At 41.6% G+C, this 20,540-nt stretch overlaps 1 protein-coding gene and 1 long non-coding RNA gene across 3 annotated transcripts; one reads left to right on the top strand and one right to left on the bottom strand.

Annotated features, from left to right (window-relative positions):
- Positions 1–1,109, bottom strand: LOC311117585 (G-protein coupled receptor 20-like; the record flags this gene model as incomplete). The annotated part of the gene is made up of 1 exon (XM_084157540.1): positions 1–1,109. One exon carries the CDS (start codon positions 1,107–1,109, stop codon positions 15–17), a length of 1,095 nt encoding a protein of 364 aa, XP_084013666.1. The 3' UTR covers positions 1–14.
- Positions 1,110–2,854: 1,745 nt separating this feature from the next.
- On the top strand, positions 2,855–7,117 carry LOC311124425. Of its 2 annotated transcripts, none has more exons than XR_014612750.1 (6): positions 2,855–3,071; positions 3,283–3,380; positions 3,549–3,598; positions 4,180–4,292; positions 5,048–5,144; positions 6,062–7,117. It is a non-coding gene; the product is annotated as an uncharacterized lncRNA (long non-coding RNA). The 2 variants fall into 2 exon arrangements; XR_014612751.1 differs by having other exon boundaries at positions 2,880–3,071; positions 3,280–3,380.
- Positions 7,118–20,540: the final 13,423 nt, after the last annotated feature.

Raw genomic sequence — 20,540 nt, 5'->3', positions numbered from 1 at the left:
TCCCTTTCTCAGTCTCACACTATGTGGTTCCCTTGCTGGGGAGAGGAGGAGGACAGGACGTTCATCATCACACTGTGAGCGATAGCCGTGACAGTCCCCGAGCCCTTGGAGCTATTCTGCATGCTGATGATGTTCCCGCTGGTCTGCTCCAGCTCCGCCTCCGCCTTGCGGAAGAAACTCCTCATGGTGGACTGGAAGTTGTTGGTGACGAAGCAGTAGACGATGGGGTCCATGCAGCTGTTCAGGCTGCTGAGGGTGACGGTGACGTGGTAGACAATGACATGGTGGGGCATGTCGGGGTAGAAGTACACCATTACCTGCCTGACGTGGAACGGGGTGAAGCAGATGGTGAAGATGACCAGGACAGTAGTGAGGAGCTGCACGGCTCGCACGCGCCGCTCTCTGCTCTGCTGCATCAGACTGGAGTTGGACAGGGCACACATGATGCGCACGGTGAACACCACGATGACGACCAAGGGGAGGAAGAACTCGAAGATGGTCAGGGCGAAGAGCTTGGAGACGCAGCAGCCCGCGTGTCGGAACGCCGTGGTGAGGAAGGAGTAGGTGACCACGATAGCGAAGAGCCAGATGAAAGTGCACACCCCCTTTGCCACGTTAGGGTTCCTCCACTTCCTAGAGGCCTCAGCCTGTACTATGGCCAGGTATCTGTCCACGCATATACTGGTGAGGAAGAGGATGCTGCAGTACATGTTGACAAAGTAGCTGAATATATGCACGTAGGAGCAGTTGAGGCACTTTCCCCCACTGTAGTAGAGGATGATACGTGTGGGCAGGGAGAGGTTCACCAGTAGGTCTGTGACAGCCAGATTGATGGTGTAGATGACTGAGGTGGTCTTGGGCTTGGTGCGGAAGCAGAACACGTACAGGGCCAGGGTGTTGAGGACCATTCCCATCATGAAGATGAGTGTGTTGACCACCACCAGGCAGATCCACAGGCCGTAGAAGTCGTTGTAGAGACCCTCGTCTAAATGGGCCAGGCGGTGCATGTACGGCTCTATGCTCACAGTGGTGTTGCCGGTGGAGATCGCCATGGGCATCACAGTTGATGTAGAGTTATCCAGTGACATCACAGTATAGGTAGGCTCCATGGTTCTGTGGTTGGCCCCGCGGTCTGAAAAACAAACAAAAACAAAATGGATTTTAGTGGGTTCATTTTGCAGATCAACACAACTAGCCTACACCTATTTACCATGGGATTTTTAGTTGAGGAATTCTGAACCATACTGAATATTCTGCAAAACATGATTGGAAATCTAAATATAATACAACATCATAATAATGTTGTAATAGTGTTTCAATGGTGTGATATTCTCTAAAGACTGAAGACATCTACAAAACATTAATGAACAAATATCAACCCCCTGCTGACACAATTAGCTTCCAAGCATTGTTGTTGTATTTCTTTATGACGTGATCCAAATAAATATTGTAACTTGATACTGGATGGGAAAAGTCTGTCGGACATTATACAGCCAATCCCATTGGATCATGTGGACGTCAGTGTGTATGCAGTCCAGGTCTACGTCCCAAATTGCACCCTATTCCCTATATAGTGCAGTAGTGCCATTTGAGACACAACCCAGATAAAGTAACCATGTATGTTTGTGTGTAAATATCAGGGAGGGAGATCTTTCCTGAGGATCTGGAGTCTCATGAGAACAGGCATCCTCTGTTACCACACTTATTCACCTTTGACCTGGGTCCTGGACTCTAGCCACCAATGTCACTACTTCTCCACCATCCACTCCCATTGTGGTACGGTCACGGTGTTTGTTTCTGTTGGCATCAACCCCATTAACGAGCCAATTACAAGGGCATCTGAGCTATTCCATTCATGTCAAGAGTTTATTTACCAACTAGAAATCCATTCGTTTTCTCAGACATGGGAATCAGAGACGGGTGTAATTTATTTTTATATTTATCAGTGAAGATGGGCTTTTAGACTGAAAAATAAGAAAACGTAGGCTACATAATATACACTAGCAATAGGAACAGGACTGACATAGGAAATTCAGCTGTAGCCTGTATGTGAATGACAAATTATTCATATTATTCAGTTCTCCGGCAAAGTTAACTTCTTCAAAGATAATCAGCACAGAGAGCAATAGAGAGTAAAACAGATGCTATGATTTCAAGACGTCAGACATAATTATTGTGGGGCTTTTGGTATTTGCAGTGTCATCATAGTATCTTATTATGCATTTCAGCCCTCCTTTATTTTGAGATTGGGACCTTATGAAAGCAACCAACACAGTTATCTGTTAACTTCCTATAAAGGGATATCATACAATACACATTACTTTTTAACTTTTAAACAAACCCACCTATTTCTACATCTGACTACAAGGTCAAAACTAAACCAAATCAATGGAAATATAAATTAGTGTCACTGTATACAAGACAATACGTTGTAGACAATCCCCTGTCTTAAATACATGTTGTGAAGAGCTGCTTAGTCTCACTTTGAATAACACCAAGTAGATCGAAGTGTGTTTGGAATGGTCGGACACAACACACAAACACACAGATAGATGGTCTCATATCCTCAATCCCCTTCCCACAGCATGCGATTAACCATATTAGGGCAGAGAGGAGGAGAGGGACCACACTGTATTCCCAAACAGTTGTACTAGCTCATAAGTAATAAGGTCATAACAGTCAAATGTCGTTATGCAGTTGACCAAACTATAAAGTGTTGAGCTCTGTTGAGATTTATGCCACTTTAATTGAAGAGCGCTCAATATTTTATAGGTAATTTGTGTGGAACGCTCAAAAAGTTTAGGAAGTGTCATGACGTTATCGACGTCATGACGTTCTGGTGGGTGGGTCATCTCTCCCTCAGGAAAGCTGAGTCAGCCATCTTGAATTTGCCGAGATGCGGGGTTGTTTGGGCCGCCCGTGTGGATGTGGAACACAGTTTAATTTGTTTTAATTTGTTTGCAATGCGCACTTTTATGCTGCCCGCTTGAAACCACCACCACCTCCGTTTTTATCATTAGTCTTATTGCCCTCGTTTTCTTAAGCGCCATCTTATCATCACCTCTGATTTGGTAAGTAACTCTGTTTTTTTTTCATTTTTTTTTTTCAATTGAATTTCGATAGTCTTAAATGTGGAACTGGGAATACATTTGTACAATGTGCACAGTGAATATTTGTTGTAAATAGTGTAAAAATCCAAGTAATTGTAACTTTAGAAGTTGTTAAATATGTGCTAAATACGTTACGTTACTTCATCTTACAACGGTGTAACATTATCAGCAGGTTTCCTGGATGAACTACATTTCCCATAATGCATGTTTGCCCGGGACATTGACGGTGGAGGAAGGTCCATGAGTTTTCGCTGTTCGCCGGTAATGCAAGTGCGTACTGTGATTATACTTATTTCAATAAGTGTCTGCCTTACACAGTAAATATTTTACGTTATCGAGCTGTGTGTACGTGTGTGCTAGCGTGAAACGAACAATGCTAAACAACATAATGTGAGTGTGTTATCATTATGCTTACCAGGCCTGTGTATTTCTTCCTAGGCTCAAGTGTGTGGTTGTGAGATCATCTCGAAATCCTTTTAACAGTTCAGGTAGGATGTATTATGAAATAGTGTTACTAATGTAATACATTGCTAAAACCAAGTATAGAGTGTATTTGTTATAATTCATTGGTATTAGATTTAAAAGGTGATCGAATAGCTCCTGATTTGTAATGTCATTAATGCATTTCTTTTGAAGCAATGTTTTTAAAAAATGTACAAGTGAATAGGTTGGTTTACTTTTAAGTTTAAATTTCCCACGTATCTCGTTAAAGTTTTGACCAATGAGCTAACTTGTTAAGTTGTGGCCAATGGGAGAGTGGACTGGTTGCCGGGAAAGAAAAGGGAGGGAAAAGTTGAAAGAAGGGAGAGGAGAGACGTTAGTGGGGTTGGTGAAGGAAAAACGACCAAAGGAAACGATAAAGAGAGAAAAACAGAGTTTTTTTAAGGGAAATCCTGATTTTATTTCTATAAGAGAGTGTTTATTATTTAGTTAAGAAAGACCAAGTGGAGACTGAAGCTGCCGTCGCATTGTGGAGACATTCGCGACATTCGACATCCTAGAGGTTAGCCTAGCATCGTGCAAGACTTGGAGAGAATTGCTTGTGACGATCAGTTCGGGTTTCCAACAGATGTCTGTTGCTGCTACCGAGTACTGGCTGCATTGATAGCTGTGTTCGCGGTGGATCTTGTGAGGACACCTGCACGGAACTACTATATTTTGCTGAGGCATTATCTACAAGTAGTGAGTAACTACAAATGTGGGGTGGACTTCGGGACTTTATGTATGTCGTCATTTTTTTTATGAGCTCCAACGCGCGCCCAGGGTTTAAGCAAGCTTGCAAATAATTTGGACATGGGGTTGTGGAAAAATCAATGGGGTTTATAATTTGTATTTCTTTTGATGTGATACATTGAACATTTGATTAATATAGATCCTGAACCTTATGTCTGTTGTATTGGTGGAGTCATTTACTGTTTCAGTTTCATTTAATGCATGGGAAAGCATATCCTTACAACAATAACCAAGTCTATAATCATTCTATCTGAAGTTAATACCCTATTTGTCATTCACCCTAGCAAGTTTACAATAGGGATTCTTATTGGAGATGTCCTTCTCACCTAATATCCCATGCTGTTCAGATATTCTAAATAAGGTAATATCGTGAGAGTCAAATTCGAGCCTGGTGAGAGGGTTACACTAATAATTGGTTTTATTTTATGTGTTTCCACAGTCATTCTTTTGCTATTTCTCTAAATGTTTTTATCTCAACTGTGGGGTCAACAGTTGATCACTTGAACCCTTTATTAATACTTTGTTAAATACAAAGAACAACAACAGAAATAGCAGATCTATAAGCACACAACTTTGATGCTTTGCTTGTTAATAACTAACTTGCTTATCTTTTAACATTTTCATTTTTACTATAATTAGTGTACAATGAATGTTTTTGATATTTGTGTAATTATTATTGTAATGGATATTTTTTGTCCATGTAGGAACAACGTGATGTAAATATGAGACGGGCCCTCGTCCTTCGTGCACTTCCTGTGTACCTGCGTGAAGATGCCTCCCAAGTTTTTCAGGACCTGTAATGTAAGTGTACTGGCCTCACTATCAATCCCTTTGCTTAGCTATTCAGTCAGCTTAAACATGACATCACTCAAAGAACTCTAGGAGAACCAGAGGGGCATTCCAGAAAGCAGGTTATGTGAAAACCATCAGTATAGCCAATTGTATTTTTTCCAACAACGTAATTTCAAAGTCCGTGTTTCTAGTTTGTCGCCGCATTGAGTATGAGATAAAATGTTTTTATATTTCATTTTCAGCCGATTTTAAATAAAACAAAATAGCCTAAAATAAAACATTGAACAACATTCAACCACTTCCTTAAAGGCTAATATAAAATAAAGTGATGTTAAATTCAAAATGAAAAGACGACTGCATCTGAAACTCTGTCAGTGATTTATATAACAGCCGCAGCCAGAAAATGTCTGCTTCCTGTTTTCTCCCGTTGCCATGGTGAATAACCGTATCGGAGCTCCATTGATGATGGCTTTTTACTAGTCGTCAGGCACAAGCTCAACTCCGAGTTAACGTACTCTGAGTCAACTTACCTAACTCAGATCAGCTGTTCTGTAACTGAAAACTCAGTTTCACTTCACGGGGTAAGTCAACTCTGAGTTCAGGGTTAGGCTCAGTTTGTTGAACCTCCTTTCTGGAATAGCCCCCAGAACCTGTTTATGAAGTTTCCTTGAGTTGTTATTCTGCAAACTGACATGTAGAAATTACATAAATGAAAAGGTAAGTATAAAGAATTCCACTAAACAAAAAGTATGCTTACAGGTAGGTGTGAAACTAACATAAAATAATAAGCATGTGTAAAGAAAATAGTTTAAACATGTAGCTTAGTTGCAGTCTAAGTGCAAAGTGACCGTAATGTCTAGACATCATTAGCATGATTTGTATCCTTGAGGGGCTGAACTCATTTTTGTATTATTTGTGTTTTATAGTCAGCAGATGGTCCAGACCTCACTGACACTCCGGTGGCTCTCCTGACAGTTGTCACTGATGATACTACTGATGCGGCCCTCTTCAGCCCTGAGAGCATCTGTATTGTCGTGGAAGATGAAATACTTGTGAGTGGTCCCACAAACCTGGCTGACTCATTTCTCCTGCTCTTTGGGTATGTCTATGCACTAGACCTACAGTACCCAAAGAATCTTGAGCTTACATTCACATTTATCCAAAAAGTTGTGATGTGTCTTGAGGACAACAAACCACTGAAAGGCCGTCTACTGACACTGAAGAATGATTTGTTCAATGAGTGAATCACTCAGAATGGACTATTTGTTGAGCTGAGTATTGAGGATGTTTTTAGTTTTTTTCCCCTCTTTACAAATGTAATAATTTGCCTCTTCTACCTCATGTTTAATATGTTACACTGTTTGCCTCTTCTACCTCAGATTTAATACATTGATTGTTAATAGATAAATATCACAACATTGACGTATTGCCAAGCCCAAGTTTTTGTACTGTACTTGTGGGAAACGACTGTTGAATTCATGCACTATACATGTTTAATGTTGTGTGACCTAATGCTTACCTTGATGTTGCCAGTTGAAGTACGGCACAGTAGAAACCAGTACTTTTATTTGAATGTTTTATTTAAAAAAAGTGAGTTGCAGCCTTCAAGGTACAGTAAGTGCCAAAACGTTTTAAATGGCTCCACATTCTAATAGTTGTCATTGCTGTTGAGGATGGATTATAATTAGAATCTTATTGAATTTTATCATGAAGCCTTTGTGAGTTTTTATCATAATGTTTACTGAATAGTGTGATATGGAGACCCAAAATACTGAATCTACCCTCTGTAGCAATGACCACTATCAGAATATGGAACTATTAACACTTAATGTACTTTAAAACACATTTTGTTTTTATGGAGTCATTTCCTTTTCCTTTTTTGTTTTAATTTATGACAAGCACTTTGTTTTGACTGAGCTCCTTTTGATTCGTGCCTTTTTAAAAGCACATTGTGTTGAATAAAAAAAAAAGTTAAATTGTCACTGTGGTGTCACTTTCATGTTTTCTAACATTATTCGCTGATTATAATTGTGTAATGGACCGACATCAGTATTTCAGTTTAGAATTAATTTTGTTTGCATGTCCCACATTATGAGTTGAAGAATATTGAAAATTTTGAGTGTATTTCACACATTATATGAGTTGAAGAATATTTAATATTTTGAGTGTATTTCCCACATTTATGAGTTGAAGAATATTTAATATTTTGAGTGTATTTCCCACATTATATGAGTTGAAAAATATTGAAAATTTTGAGTGTATTTCCCACATTATATGAGTTGAAAAATATTGAAAATTTTGAGTGAATTACTCCCTAATTATAAGTTGAGGAATATCAATATTTATAAGATAACATTGAGATAATTTAAGGCAACTGTAAATATAATTTTTATTTTATGTAAACTTAAAACATTTAAAAACATCACTAAAATATTTTTGTGTAATCTGTTACAAAATAATTTTTGAGTTATGTGAACTTATTAGGGTTTACAGTGCAGCAGAGCAGGGAGATCGTGGGGAAGTCAACTGAGTGGAAAGGAACAGAAACAGCTCTCTGCCTTTTCCCCTCAGAACAGCCTCAATTCTTCGGGGCATGGACTCTACAAGGTGTTGAAAGCGTTCCACAGTGATGCTGGCTCATGTTGACTCCAATACTTCCCACAGTTGTGTCAAGTTGGCTGGATGTCTTTTGGGTGGTGGACAATTTTTTATACACACGGGAAACTGTTGAGCATGAAAAACACAGCAGTGTTGCAGTTTTTGACGCAAACCGGTGCGCCCAGCACCTACTACAATACCCCGTTTAAAGGCACTTAAATATTTTGTCTTGCCCATTCACCCTCTGAATGGCACACACACAATCCATGTCTCAATTGTCTCAAGGCTTTAAACTACTTATTTAACCTGTCTCCTCCCCTTCATCTACACTGATTGAAGTGGATTTAAAGGTGACATGAATAAGGGATCATAGCTTCAGCTGGATTCACCTAGTCAATCTATGTCATGGAAAGACAAGGTGTTCTTAATGTTTTGTACACTCAATTTCTATATGATGCATCGTAGAGAGTTTGACTGCTACATTTTCATAGAAGAAAAATTGAGAACATCAAAACTAATGAGTATAACATGCTCAGTTGAGGGCATAATTAAATGAATAATGTAATTTATCAAAAGCAACGAGAGCAATATGGCCACGGGCTGCCTACAGCACATTGTAAAGAGACATGTAAAAATACATGGGAAGGAATTACTAGTTTCATTTCAATATCCCTGCATATTATTCAGTTCACAAGGCCAAGTTAATCATCATTAGTAGGAGCATGTGTTACAGAGGGTGTAATTTGCAGGAAATGTGATATTAAACGTCTCTCTGCGGAGATTACAGAGATAAATGGTTTCTTGCTCTGCCAATTACAACACATTCATTCACACACTTCTGCTGACAATTCTCTTACACTGTGCTTCCAGCCTCAGCAACAACTCCCAAAATGATAAACCACAAACGTAATAAAGATGTATTGTTGCTATTTTAAAAGCAAACAATAGTAAAATAGAACACCACATACAGTTGAAGTCGGAAGTTTACATACACCTTAGCCAAATACATGTAAACTCAGTTTTTCACAATTCCTGACATTTAATCCTAGTAAAAATTCCCTGTTTTAGGTCAGTTAGGATCACCACTTTATTTTAAGAATGTGAAATGTCAGAATAATAGTAGAGAGAATGATTTATTTGTGCTTTTATTTCTTTCATCACATTCCCAGTGGGTCAGAAGTTTACATACACTCAATTAGTATTTGGTAGCATTGCCTTTAAATTGTTTCACTTGGGTCAAACGTTTCGGGTAGCCTTCCACAAGCTTCCCACAATAAGTTGGGTGAAATTTGGCCCATTCCTCCTTACAGAGCTGGTGTAACTGAGTCAGGTTTGTAGGCCTCCTTGCTCGCACACGATTTTTCTGTTCTGCCCACACATTTTCTATAGGATTGAGGTCAGGGCTTTGTGATGGCCACTCCAATATCTTGACTTTGTTGTCCTTAAGTCATTTTGCCACAACTTTGGAAGTATGCTTGGGGTCATTATCCATTTGGAAGACCCATTTGCGACCAAGCTTTAACTTCCTGACTGATGTCTTGAGATGTTGCTTCAATATATCCACATAATTTTCCTTCCTCATGATGCCATCTATTTTGTGAAGTGTACCAGTCCCTCCTGCAGCAAAGCACCCCCACAGCATGATGCTGCCACCCCCGTGCTTCACGGTTGGGATGGTGTTCTTCGGCTTGCAAGCGACCCCCTTTCTCCTCCAAACATAACGATGGTCATTATGGCCAAACAGTTCTATTTTTGTTTCATCAGACCAGAGGACATTTCTCCAAAAAGTATGATATTTGTCCCCATGTGCAGTTGAAAACCGTAGTCTGGCTTTTTTATGGCGGTTTTGGAGCAGTGGCTTCTTCCTTGCTGAGCGGCCTTTCAGGTTATGTCGATATAGGACTCGTTTTACTGTGGATATAGATACTTTTGTACCCGTTTCCGCCAGCAAGGTCCTTTGATGTTGTTCTGGGATTGATTTGCACTTTTCTCACCAGGAGACAGAACGCGTCTCCTTCCTGAGCGGTATGACGGCTGCGTGGTCCCACGGTGTTTATACTTGCATACTATTGTTTGTACAGATGAACGTGGTACCTTCAGGCGTTTGGAAATTGCTCCCAAGGATGAACCAGACTTGTGGAGGTCTACAATTTCTTTTCTGAGGTCTTGGCTGATTTCTTTTGATTTTCCCATGATGTCAAGCAAAGAGGCACTGAGTTTGAAGGCAGGCCTTGAAATACATCCACAGGTACACCTCCAATTGACTCAAATGATGTCAATTAGCCTATCAGAAGTTTCTAAAGCCATGACATCATTTTCTGGAATTTTCCAAGCTGTTTAAAGGCACAGTCAATTTAGTGTATGTAAACTTTTGACCCACTGGAATTGTGATACAGTGAATTATAAATGAAATAATCTGTCTGTAAACAATTGTTGGAAAAATTACTTGTGTCATGCACAAAGTAGATGTCCTAACCGATTTGCCAAAACTATAGTTTGTTAACAAGACATTTGGGGAGTGGTTGAAAAACGAGTTTTAATGACTCCAACCTAAGTGTATGTAAACTTCCAACTTCAACTGTATATATTGTATATTGAGGTCTGATATTGCACCTCAAAGTGACACAAACAGACATGTAGGCATGTAGATACTGTAGATATGTCTACAAACAACAACAAACAACAATTTTATTTAAATGACGTGGAAACAACATTGATTCAACCAGTGTGTGCCTAGTGGGAAGGATATAAGTAATGATTACATTATGATAAGTGACTTTATAAGATGATTGTCAGATACCACAGGACTGACTTTTAACTTAAAGGGACAGTGCAGTTAAAAAACGGATTTTCCTGTTTAAAAAATATATATAATTCCACACACTAAACAGTTTTCCGTCTAACCATTTTATACAAGTAAAGTACATGTCGCATAAAAAAATTCACGACAAACCTGATGGAAACAAAATACGCTAGACAAGGTGGGATCTTTTTGTGTCTGTAAAATTTATTATGTGAGAAATGATAGTGGAAACGCTTTTATGGGCAAATATTGATATAATAACCATCATATCGAAGTAAACTTGGAGTCACGCGATGATATGTTATGTGGTCCCACTACGACTCGGGAAAGCATGCAGTTTATAAGGCTACAGATGAAATAAGTTGTGATAAACTTTAAAGGGTGGTGATTTTAGCATGTAAATCTTGGTGGGGCAAAAAATAATAAAGTGGGATGCATGCCAGCAAAGCCACTACACAACACAACACTAAACAATACATTCATTTTTAACCGCAAAAGTAATTTTTATGTGCGCTACGTCATCACGCACAGCCTTCTATCCGCAACAAGTCCATTTAATGGAAACACATCTCTTGTGGGAAAATGTGCATATAGTTTTATGCAGTTTTTTTTATATTCACATGAAAAGCTGTCACCAATTGGATGGAAACCTAGCTTATGAGGGCCAAATAACACTATGAAATTGTGATAATGCCCTTTTCGTGTAAGAGCTGTTTGAAAAGAATGCCTGGAATTTCAGCCTGTTCAGGTGGGATGGAGTTTTTGGCCCAGATCATGGTGTCACAATCTGATCTCCTTTATAATAGACCAATGATCTGGTTAAGGGGGTGTGCCCTAGACCATCAGCCAATCAGGGCTGTGTATGTAAATATATTCAAATCTGTTTCCTACACCCACACGATCAGACTGAGCATTTCAACGGCCAAAAGATGCTCAGGGAACTAAATGATAAAAATTATATTTTGGAGTTATTTTAATTAAATTAACACACTCAAGGACTTATTAGACATACAGTAATGATTTAAAAATACAATAAAAAAGACTGCAGGGGGGCTTTAAAAGTTCATAGGATGTCATGTCCTGATATAGAGACAGCAAAACTAAGTTCAGTCAGGGATCCCAACAGATCAGAAAAACCTTGTACAAATAAATATCCCTGTGTGAGTTCTGAACATGTCTTGTTTCAGGCAGGATGTAGCATCACATGGGTGAGATCCCACGATGTAGCCTAATCTACATAAACATCATATAAGGCTATAGCCTCTAACCATTTTCAAGAGTGTCAGTAACAGGCAGAGTTTGTTACATAAAGTGAATAATAATGTTGCATTAAAGTGAATCTTAGTAAGTTTTGCAAAAAACATCCATCATCATCTGCCAACAATATTGCACTGACACGTCTCAGTCAGAAAGAACATGTTTAAAAAAATAAAAAAATAAAAAATAATTCCCTACTTACCTCAACACCAAGTGAGGAGATCAATAAATCTGTTGGCCAGTCTGAGGTGACGTCTTGGACCCCTTGAGGCTAGTGTAGAGACCAGGGCCTCCTCAGTCCAGAACCTCACTGCCCCTACAGCTTCCTAGTTTATACCTCTACTGTGTCAACGCCTCATTTCACTGTTTACCTCTGGTCCTCTGCTCCCCAACATACGGCTCTGCGCTCTTACTCTTCCCATATCTAAACATTTAGAAGGAAACACCACAGTTCTGTCTCTCTGTGCCTTAGCCTCCCTGTCTGCTCTTCCGCTCAGCATCACACTAACTAATCCGCTCCCCGGTCTCTTAGCTGAGGATACTTAGAGAGGAAGTCTTCCTGAGTTTACATGAACTGTGACATCACTAAACGAGGACTCTCTGTACCACATACTGTTTCCTAAATGGCACCCTACCCTACACCCCCACTTTTGACCAGGGGGCACTATAGTGCACTATAAAGGGAATAGGGTGCCATTTGGGAAGCGCATACAGTCTTGTGGAATATCCCGGAATTGATTCCTGTGAGACTGAAAAGGGCAACAGTAACTGGAAATTGTTAAGTCTTTTCCATAACAGCTGATTTCAGAGGTTTCATACAAATGAGAAAAATCAAGTGCCATCCTCCTATAACAGCCATGAGGCACATATGACTGCATTTCAACTCTAGATTTGGGATCTCTTTAATACACACATTCCATTATTTGCATCAATACAAACATTAATTTAGCAAGGAAAACTAAAGTGAATCATAATGAAGAGCATTTGAAGTGAGAAGTTAGTTTGATGTTTCCTCTTGAAACTTCTAGACTGGAAAACATAATTTCAGTACAGTATCACTCAGGGACAGACTGGGGCACACCGGCCCATTTTTCCCTCGAGGCCTCAATTATAAGCCAGAATAATGATCATTTGGTGGAAAAAGCCCAATTCAGACAGGCCCACTGGGCTAAAGATGGACAACCCATCTGGTATTTGCCAGAACTGTCCTAGGCCAGTCCGTCTCTGGTACTAGCTAAGTAATGGCCCATGAGTGAACCTCTTCAAGACACATTAATCTTCCAGAATGAGTCTAAACTTTTTCCACATTTCCTGTTAGGGACCTCATTCCTCTTGCACTGTCAGTACTCTGTTATCACACAGAAAGTATGCAGAATGAGCTGAAAAATCTATTTCTGTGAGCTGTGTTTACTCATCTTGAGGTATCAAATCAGTTGCATTATTGAAACTGCCAATATAAAGAATTTACTAAAGTATTACGTAACAACATGCTAATACAACATTGTTACTAGTGTAATTACAGTGTTATTGCACGAGTATAATAGCAACACAAGTGTTACCTATCTTCCCCGGGTGTTTTACTATGAACTGTCTGTGGGCATCAGAGGCCACCAGCCTAATGCAGTCCCAGTCAGTTCTCCTCGTCCCCAGCCTCCTAAACATTGTGTCACCATGACAAAGCCCAGGGAGCTGTGTTTCATTGAACGGTCCCTCCTGACAACGAGCAGGAATGCTCCAAAGCAAATCGCCCCCACTACCAAAAACGAGATCCCCTACTCTGCTGGACCTGAGTTAAGGTATACATACTGGGGTGTATCTAAAGACCTGAGTTAAGGTATACATACTCAAATCAAATCAAATCAAATTGTATTTGCCACATGCCCCGAATACAACAGGTGTAGACATTACCGTGAAATGCTTACTTACAGCCCTTAACCAACAATGCATTTATTTCTTAATGAAAAAGTAAAATAACAACAACAACAAAAAAGTGTTGAGAAAAAAAGAGCAAAAGTAAAATCAAATAACAGTAGGGAGGCTATATATACAGGGGGTACCGGTGCAGAGTCAATATGCGGGGGCACCGGCTAGTTGAGGTAATATGTACATGTGGGTAGAGTTAAAGTGACTATAAATAAATAATTAACAGAGTAGCAGCAGCGTAAAAAGATGGGGTGGGGGTGCAAATAGTCTGGGTAGCCATGATTAGCTGTTCAGGAGTCTTATGGCTTGGGGGTAGAAGCTGTTGAGAAGCCTTTTGGAGCTAGACTTGGCGCTCCGGTACCGCTTGCCGTGCGGTAGCAGAGAGAACAGTCTATGACTAGGGTGGCTGGAGTCTTTGACAATGTTAAGGGCCTTCCTCTGACACCGCCTGGTATAGAGGTCCTGGATGGCAGGAAGCTTGGCACCAGTGATGTACTGGGCCGTACGCACTACCCTCTGTTGTGCCTTGTGGTCGGAGGCCGAGCAGTTGCCATACCAGGCGGTGATACAACCAGTCAGGATGCTCTCGATGGTGCAGCTGTAGAGTTTTTTGAGGATCTGAGGACCCATGCCAAATCTTTTCAGTCTCCTGAGGGGGAATAGGCTTTGTCGTGCCCTCTTCACGACTGTCTTGGTGTGTTTGGACCATGATAGTTCATTGGTGATGTGGACACCAAGGAACTTGAAGCTCTCAACCTGTTCCACTACAGCCCTGTCGATGAGAATGGGGGCGTGCTCAGTCCTCTTTTTTTTCCTGTAGTCCACAATCATCTCCTTTGTCTTGGTCACGTTGAGGGAGAGGTTGTTATCCTGGCACCACACGGCCAGGTCTCTGACCTCCTCCCTATAGGCTGTCTCATCGTTGTCGGTGATCAGGCCTACCACTGTTGTGTCGTCTGAAAACTTAATGATGGTGTTGGAGTCATGCCTGGCCATGCAGTCATGGGTAAACAGGGAGTACATGAGGGGACTGAGCACGCACCCCTGAGGGGCCCCCGTGTTAAGGATCAGCATGGCAGATGTGTTGTTACCTACCCTTACCACCTGGGGGCAGCCCGTCAGGAAGTCCTGGATCCAGTTGCAGAGGGAGGTGTTTAGTCCCAGGATCCTGAGCTTAGTGATGAGCTTTGAGGGCACTATGGTGTTGAACGCTGACCTGTAGTCAATGAATAGCATTCTCACGTAGGTGTTCCTCTTGTCCAGGTGGGAAAGGGCAGTGTGGAGTGCAATAGAGATTGCATCATCTGTGGATCTGTTGCAGCGGTATGCAAATTGGAGTGGGTCTAGGGTTTCTGGGATAATGGTGTTGATGTGAGCCATGACCAGCCTTTCAAAGCACTTCATGGCTACAGACATCAGTGCTACGGGTCGGTAGTCATTTAGGCAGGTTATCTTAGTGCCCTTGGGCACGGGGACTATGGTGGTCTGCTTGAAACATGTTGGTATTACAGACTCAGTCAGGGACATGTTGAAAATGTCGGTGAAGACACTTGCCAGTTGGTCAGCACATGCTCGGAGTACACGTCCTGGTAATCCGTCTGGCCCTGCGGCCTTATGAATGTTGACCTGCTTAAAAGTCTTACTCACATCGGCTACGGAGAGCGTGATCACATAGTCATCCAGAACAGCTGGTGCTCTCATGCATGCTTCAGTGTTGCTTGCCTCGAAGCGAGCATAGAAGTAGTTTAGCTCGTCTGGTAGGCTTGTCTCACTGGGCAGCTCGCGGCAGTGCTTCCCTTTGTAGTCTGTAATAGTTTTCAAGCCCTGCCACATCCAACGAGCATCAGAGCCGGTGTAGTACGATTCAATCTTAGTCCTGTATTGACTCTTTGCCTGTTTGATAATAATAATAATATGCCATTTAGCAGACGCTTTTATCCAAAGCGACTTACAGTCATGCGTGCATACATTTTTTTTTTTTTTGTGTGTATCGGTGGTCCCGGGGTTCGAACCCACTACCTTGGCGTTACAAGCGCCGTGCTCTACCAGCTGAGCTACAGAGGACCGTCTGAGGGCATAGCGGGATTTCTTATAAGCGTCCGGGTTAGAGTCTTGCTCCTTGAAAGCGGCAGCTCTACCCTTTAGCTCAGTGCGGATGTTGCCTGTAATCCATAGCTTCTGGTTGGGGTATGTACGTACGGTCACTGTGGGGACGACGTCATCGATGCACTTATTGATGAAGCCAGTGACTGATGTGGTGTATTCCTCAATGCTATCTGAAGAATCCCGGAACATGTTCCAGTCTGTGCTAGCAAAACAGTCCTGTAGCTTAGCATCTGCGTCATCTGACCACTTTTTTATTAACCGAGTCACTGGTGCCTCCTGCTTTAGTTTTTGCTTATAAGCAGGAATCAGGAGGATAGAGTTATGGTCAGATTTGCCAAATGGAGGGCGAGGGAGAGCTTTGTATGCGTCTCTGTGTGTGGAGTAAAGGTGGTCTAGAGTTTTTTTTCCTCTGGTTGCACATTTAACATGCTGTTAGAAATTAGGTAGAACGGATTTAAGTTTCCCTGCATTAAAGTCCCCGGCCACTAGGAGCGCTGCCTCTGGATGAGCGTTTTCCTGTTGACTGATGGCCTTATACAGCTCATTGAGTGCAATCTTAATGCCAGCATTGGTTTGTGGTGGTAAATGGACAGCTATGAAAAATATAGATGAAAACTCTCTTGGTAAATAGTGTGGTCTACAGCTTATCATAAGATACTCTACCTCAGGCGAGCAAAACCTTGAGACTTCCTTAGTATTTGATTTTGTGCACCAGCTGTTGTTTACAAATATACACAGACCGCCACCCTTTGTCTTACCGGAGTCAGCCGTTCTATCCTGCTGATGTAGCGTATAGCCCGCTAGCTGTATGTTGTCCATGTCGTTGTTCAGCCACAACTCTGTGAAACATAAGATATTACAGTTTTGAATGTCCCGTTGGTAGGATAAGCGTAATCGTAGGTCATCTAATTTATTTTCCAATGATTGAACATTGGCTAATAGGATGGAAGAGGCAGTTTACTCGCTCGCCGTCGGATCCTTACGAGGCACCCCGACCTACGTCCACGATATCTCCGTCTTTTTCTCCTGCGAATGACTGGGATTTGGGCCTGTAGGATATCCTTCGCGTCCGACTCATTTAAGAAAAATCTTTGTCCAATACGAGGTGAGTAATCACTGTCCTGATATCCAGAAGCTCTTTTTGGTTAGCTCTTTAGGCCCCGTGTAGCTCAGTTGGTAGAGCATGGTGCTTGCAATGCCAGGGTTGTGGGTTCGTGTCCCACGGGGGGGCAGTATAATTTTCTTTTTACAAAATGTATGCACTCTCTAACTGTAAGTCGCTCTGGATAAGAACGTCTGCTAAATGACTAAAATGTAAATAAGAGACGATGGCAGAAACATTATGTACAGAATAAATTACAAATAACGCGAAAAACACACATAATAGTACAATTGGTTAGAGGGCTGTAAAACACCAGCCATCTTCTACGGCGCCATCACTTTTTATCCTGGGGTGTATCTAAAGACCTGAGTTAAGGTATACATACTGGACTGTATTTAAAGACCTGAGTTAAGGTAGTCCCCTGCAGCTCAGTTGGTAGATCATGGCGCTTGCAACGCCAGGGTTGTGGGTTCGTTTCCCACGGGGGGCCAGTATGAAAATGTATGCACTCACTAACTGTAAGTCGCTCTGGATAAGAGCATCTGCTAAATGACAAAAAAAAAAAAAAAGTATACATACTGGACTGTATCTAAAGCTGGCACCTCTACTTCTGAGATAGAATTAGGAATTAGAACTCTCTTGCCTGCAACGTCCAAGAGATGCAGGTTGAATGTTTGTTTAATTCCAGTCCAAGTGGTTCTGACTGGACATCATGGATTTAACGTTTGAGGACATTCTAAGTGTTGTTTAGACAGACCCTTCGCTGCAGGATGACTTAATATTCATTTAGTCTCCTGTGATCTTTCAATAAACAAAGTAAGTGATTGGAGAACGGTAAAATAAACTGGTACATTAAACATCTCATACCACACCAGTGAGACACACTGTTGGGCTGTAGGGCGAGTATGGACGCAGTTATATTTTCTGGGGCTGGATCAAAATGACCCCCAAGGGCCGTAGAAGCAATACCTTAACATTAGGCAACAAGTGTCATGGTTATCTGAACAGTTGCGAGACTGGTTTCGAGGTCAGAAAACAAATATGTAATTTTGGCATTTAGATGAACTATCTCTGTAAGGGGGTAGAGACGATTTCCACATGTCATTAATCATCTCAGTCATTAACCCACTTGAAAACCAGGAGGGACTTTCACTCAATGGAAACGTCCTTTTATAGAAAACCATGTGAAAAGATTAAGGACAACTGGGTCACATCCCATTGAACCCATTGCACAAAAAAATGACAACGGAAAAATACTCCATCTTCTTCTTCTTCCTTCGTCAGTTCAGTAAAGACCCAGTCTGAGGTTTCTGCTTTCTATCAGAGCTAGGGTTGCAAAATTCCAGGAACTTTCAATAAATTCCCTGGTTTTCCAGAAATCAGGAGGGAATAAGCAGGACATCCGGAATCCTCCAACCAGGATTTCTGGAAAATCAGGAAATTTATTGAAAGTTCCCGGAATTTTGCAACCCTAATTCAGAGCGACGCTGTAAAAGCTACAGGCTGCAATGAAATACGTGTGGAGGTTCTCCTCCAGGCAGCTGTGAGCACCGTGCGGACGGAGCGTGTGAATAAAAACACCGACAATGATGACAGTAATGTAAGTAAATACACTTCCCCTGGATCACTCACACACATTAGAGCTGCGTCCCAAAAGGCACCCAAACCCTATATACCGAAGTACTTTGACACCCTACTCCCTATATAGTGCACTACGTTTGACCATTACCCATAGGGAATAGGGTGCCATTTGGGACAAAGCCCTCCAGCTGAACCAATGGGAACCACATGATATACAGGACAGGAAAGATGGATGGGACAGGAGGATGAAAGTCTGAGGAGTTTCAGGATGTTATCAGGACCTTTCTAACAGCTTGTCTAAAGGGTGTCTGTTTCATTTGTCAGGGATTAAGTAAGGGGGATGTTGGGGTTGTAGGCTACAGTTGACAGATATTCAAGGTTGAACACACAGCCATCATCTCTGAATAGCACTGAGTTACAGAACAAGGTTAAACACACAGCCAACATCTCTGAATAGCACTGAGTTACAGAACAAGGTTAAACACACAGCCAACATCTCTGAATAGCACTGAGTTACAGAACAAGGTTAAACACACAGCCATCATCTCTGAATAACACTGAGTTACAGAACAAGGTTAAACACACAGCCATCATCTTTGAATAGCACTGAGTTACAGAACAAGGTTGAACACACAGCCATCATCTCTGAATAGCACTGAGTTACAGAACAAGGTTAAACACACAGCCAACATCTCTGAATAGCACTGAGTTACAGAACAAGGTTAAACACACAGCCATCATCTTTGAATAGCACTACGTTACAGAACAAGGTTAAACACAGCCATCATCTCTGAATAGCACTGAGTTAGAGAACAAGGTTAAACACACCGCCATCATCTCTGAATAGCACTGAGTTACAGAACAAGGTTAAACACACAGCCATCATCTCTGAATAGCACTGAGTTACAGAACAAGGTCTTAATATAGGCCTACTGTATACCATGTTAATTCGGCGGCACACCCACACACACACACACACACACACACACACACAGGTACTGTAGACGTGCATGTACGCACACTCTTTCTTTCTTTCTTTCTTTCGCTCTCTCCATCTTTACACCCTTCTTCTTGAGAGAAAAGACACACAAACTGACTCCAAACTTCAGGCCATGGCAATCAGGGATTACAATCTCCTGTCTCGCTCCACTTCCCTAAACAACTGATAACGACGGTGCCAAATATGATTTAGCAGCCAGTCGCTGAGGCTTGGAGTCAGACAGCTGCAGGGTAATCACTAATGTGAATAATTAGAGACGTTGTCTGCGTCCCAGAAATGGCACCCTATTCCCTGGTCAAAAGTGCACTATATAGGGAGCCAGCCATTGTTGTCACTCCTTCCCACGACCCCTACATTTAGCAGACGCTCTTATCCAGAGTTAAGTGCCTTGCTCAAGGGCACATCGGCAGATTTGTCACCTAGTCGGCTCGGGGAGTCGAACCAGCAACCTTTCAGCTACTGGCCCAATGCTCTTAACCGCTAGGCTATCCGCCTGTCTCCTCTCCTCTGCATTCACAGGTGCATGTCTCTAGGGCCCTCAGTCACTAAATGAATAAACATAGTTACATGGTGGCCACTGGGAAACGAGCCAAGTGCAGTCACTGCAAGGTATCCTTCTCAATTCATTTGGAAAGGAGATAAACAGTTTAGGTCTTCACGTTTAAGACGGAATGCAGATTCACTTTTTGTGAGAGCAAATACACTGTACTCTTTTAAAGGCAGCTTGACAATTATTCAAATCATACACATTATACTGTACGTGTAACTGCATGCAACTTTATGCAGTCTGCAATAGAACAAATCGGCACTCCTGTTCTAATCTAAACCACTATCAGCTGCAGAACATCTTGCAGACTCTGGATCTGAGCAGCGTCACATTGTAGGTCGGGGACAGGAAGTAGAATTACCTGTAGCCATTTCAGGAGTCTTCCTGCTACAGAAGCCATTCATCATACATTCTCTCTGATTGGATGATTCTTGCCCAGAAACGATAGAGGAGAGATTAAAATACATCAACACATGCTGTGGAATATA

This window comes from Coregonus lavaretus (assembly GCF_964263955.1).
Source record: "Coregonus lavaretus genome assembly, chromosome: 3".
NCBI classification, from domain to species: domain Eukaryota; kingdom Metazoa; phylum Chordata; class Actinopteri; order Salmoniformes; family Salmonidae; genus Coregonus; species Coregonus lavaretus.
The sequence above is the reverse complement of the archived record's forward strand: the minus strand, read 5'-3'. Positions and strand labels throughout refer to the sequence as shown.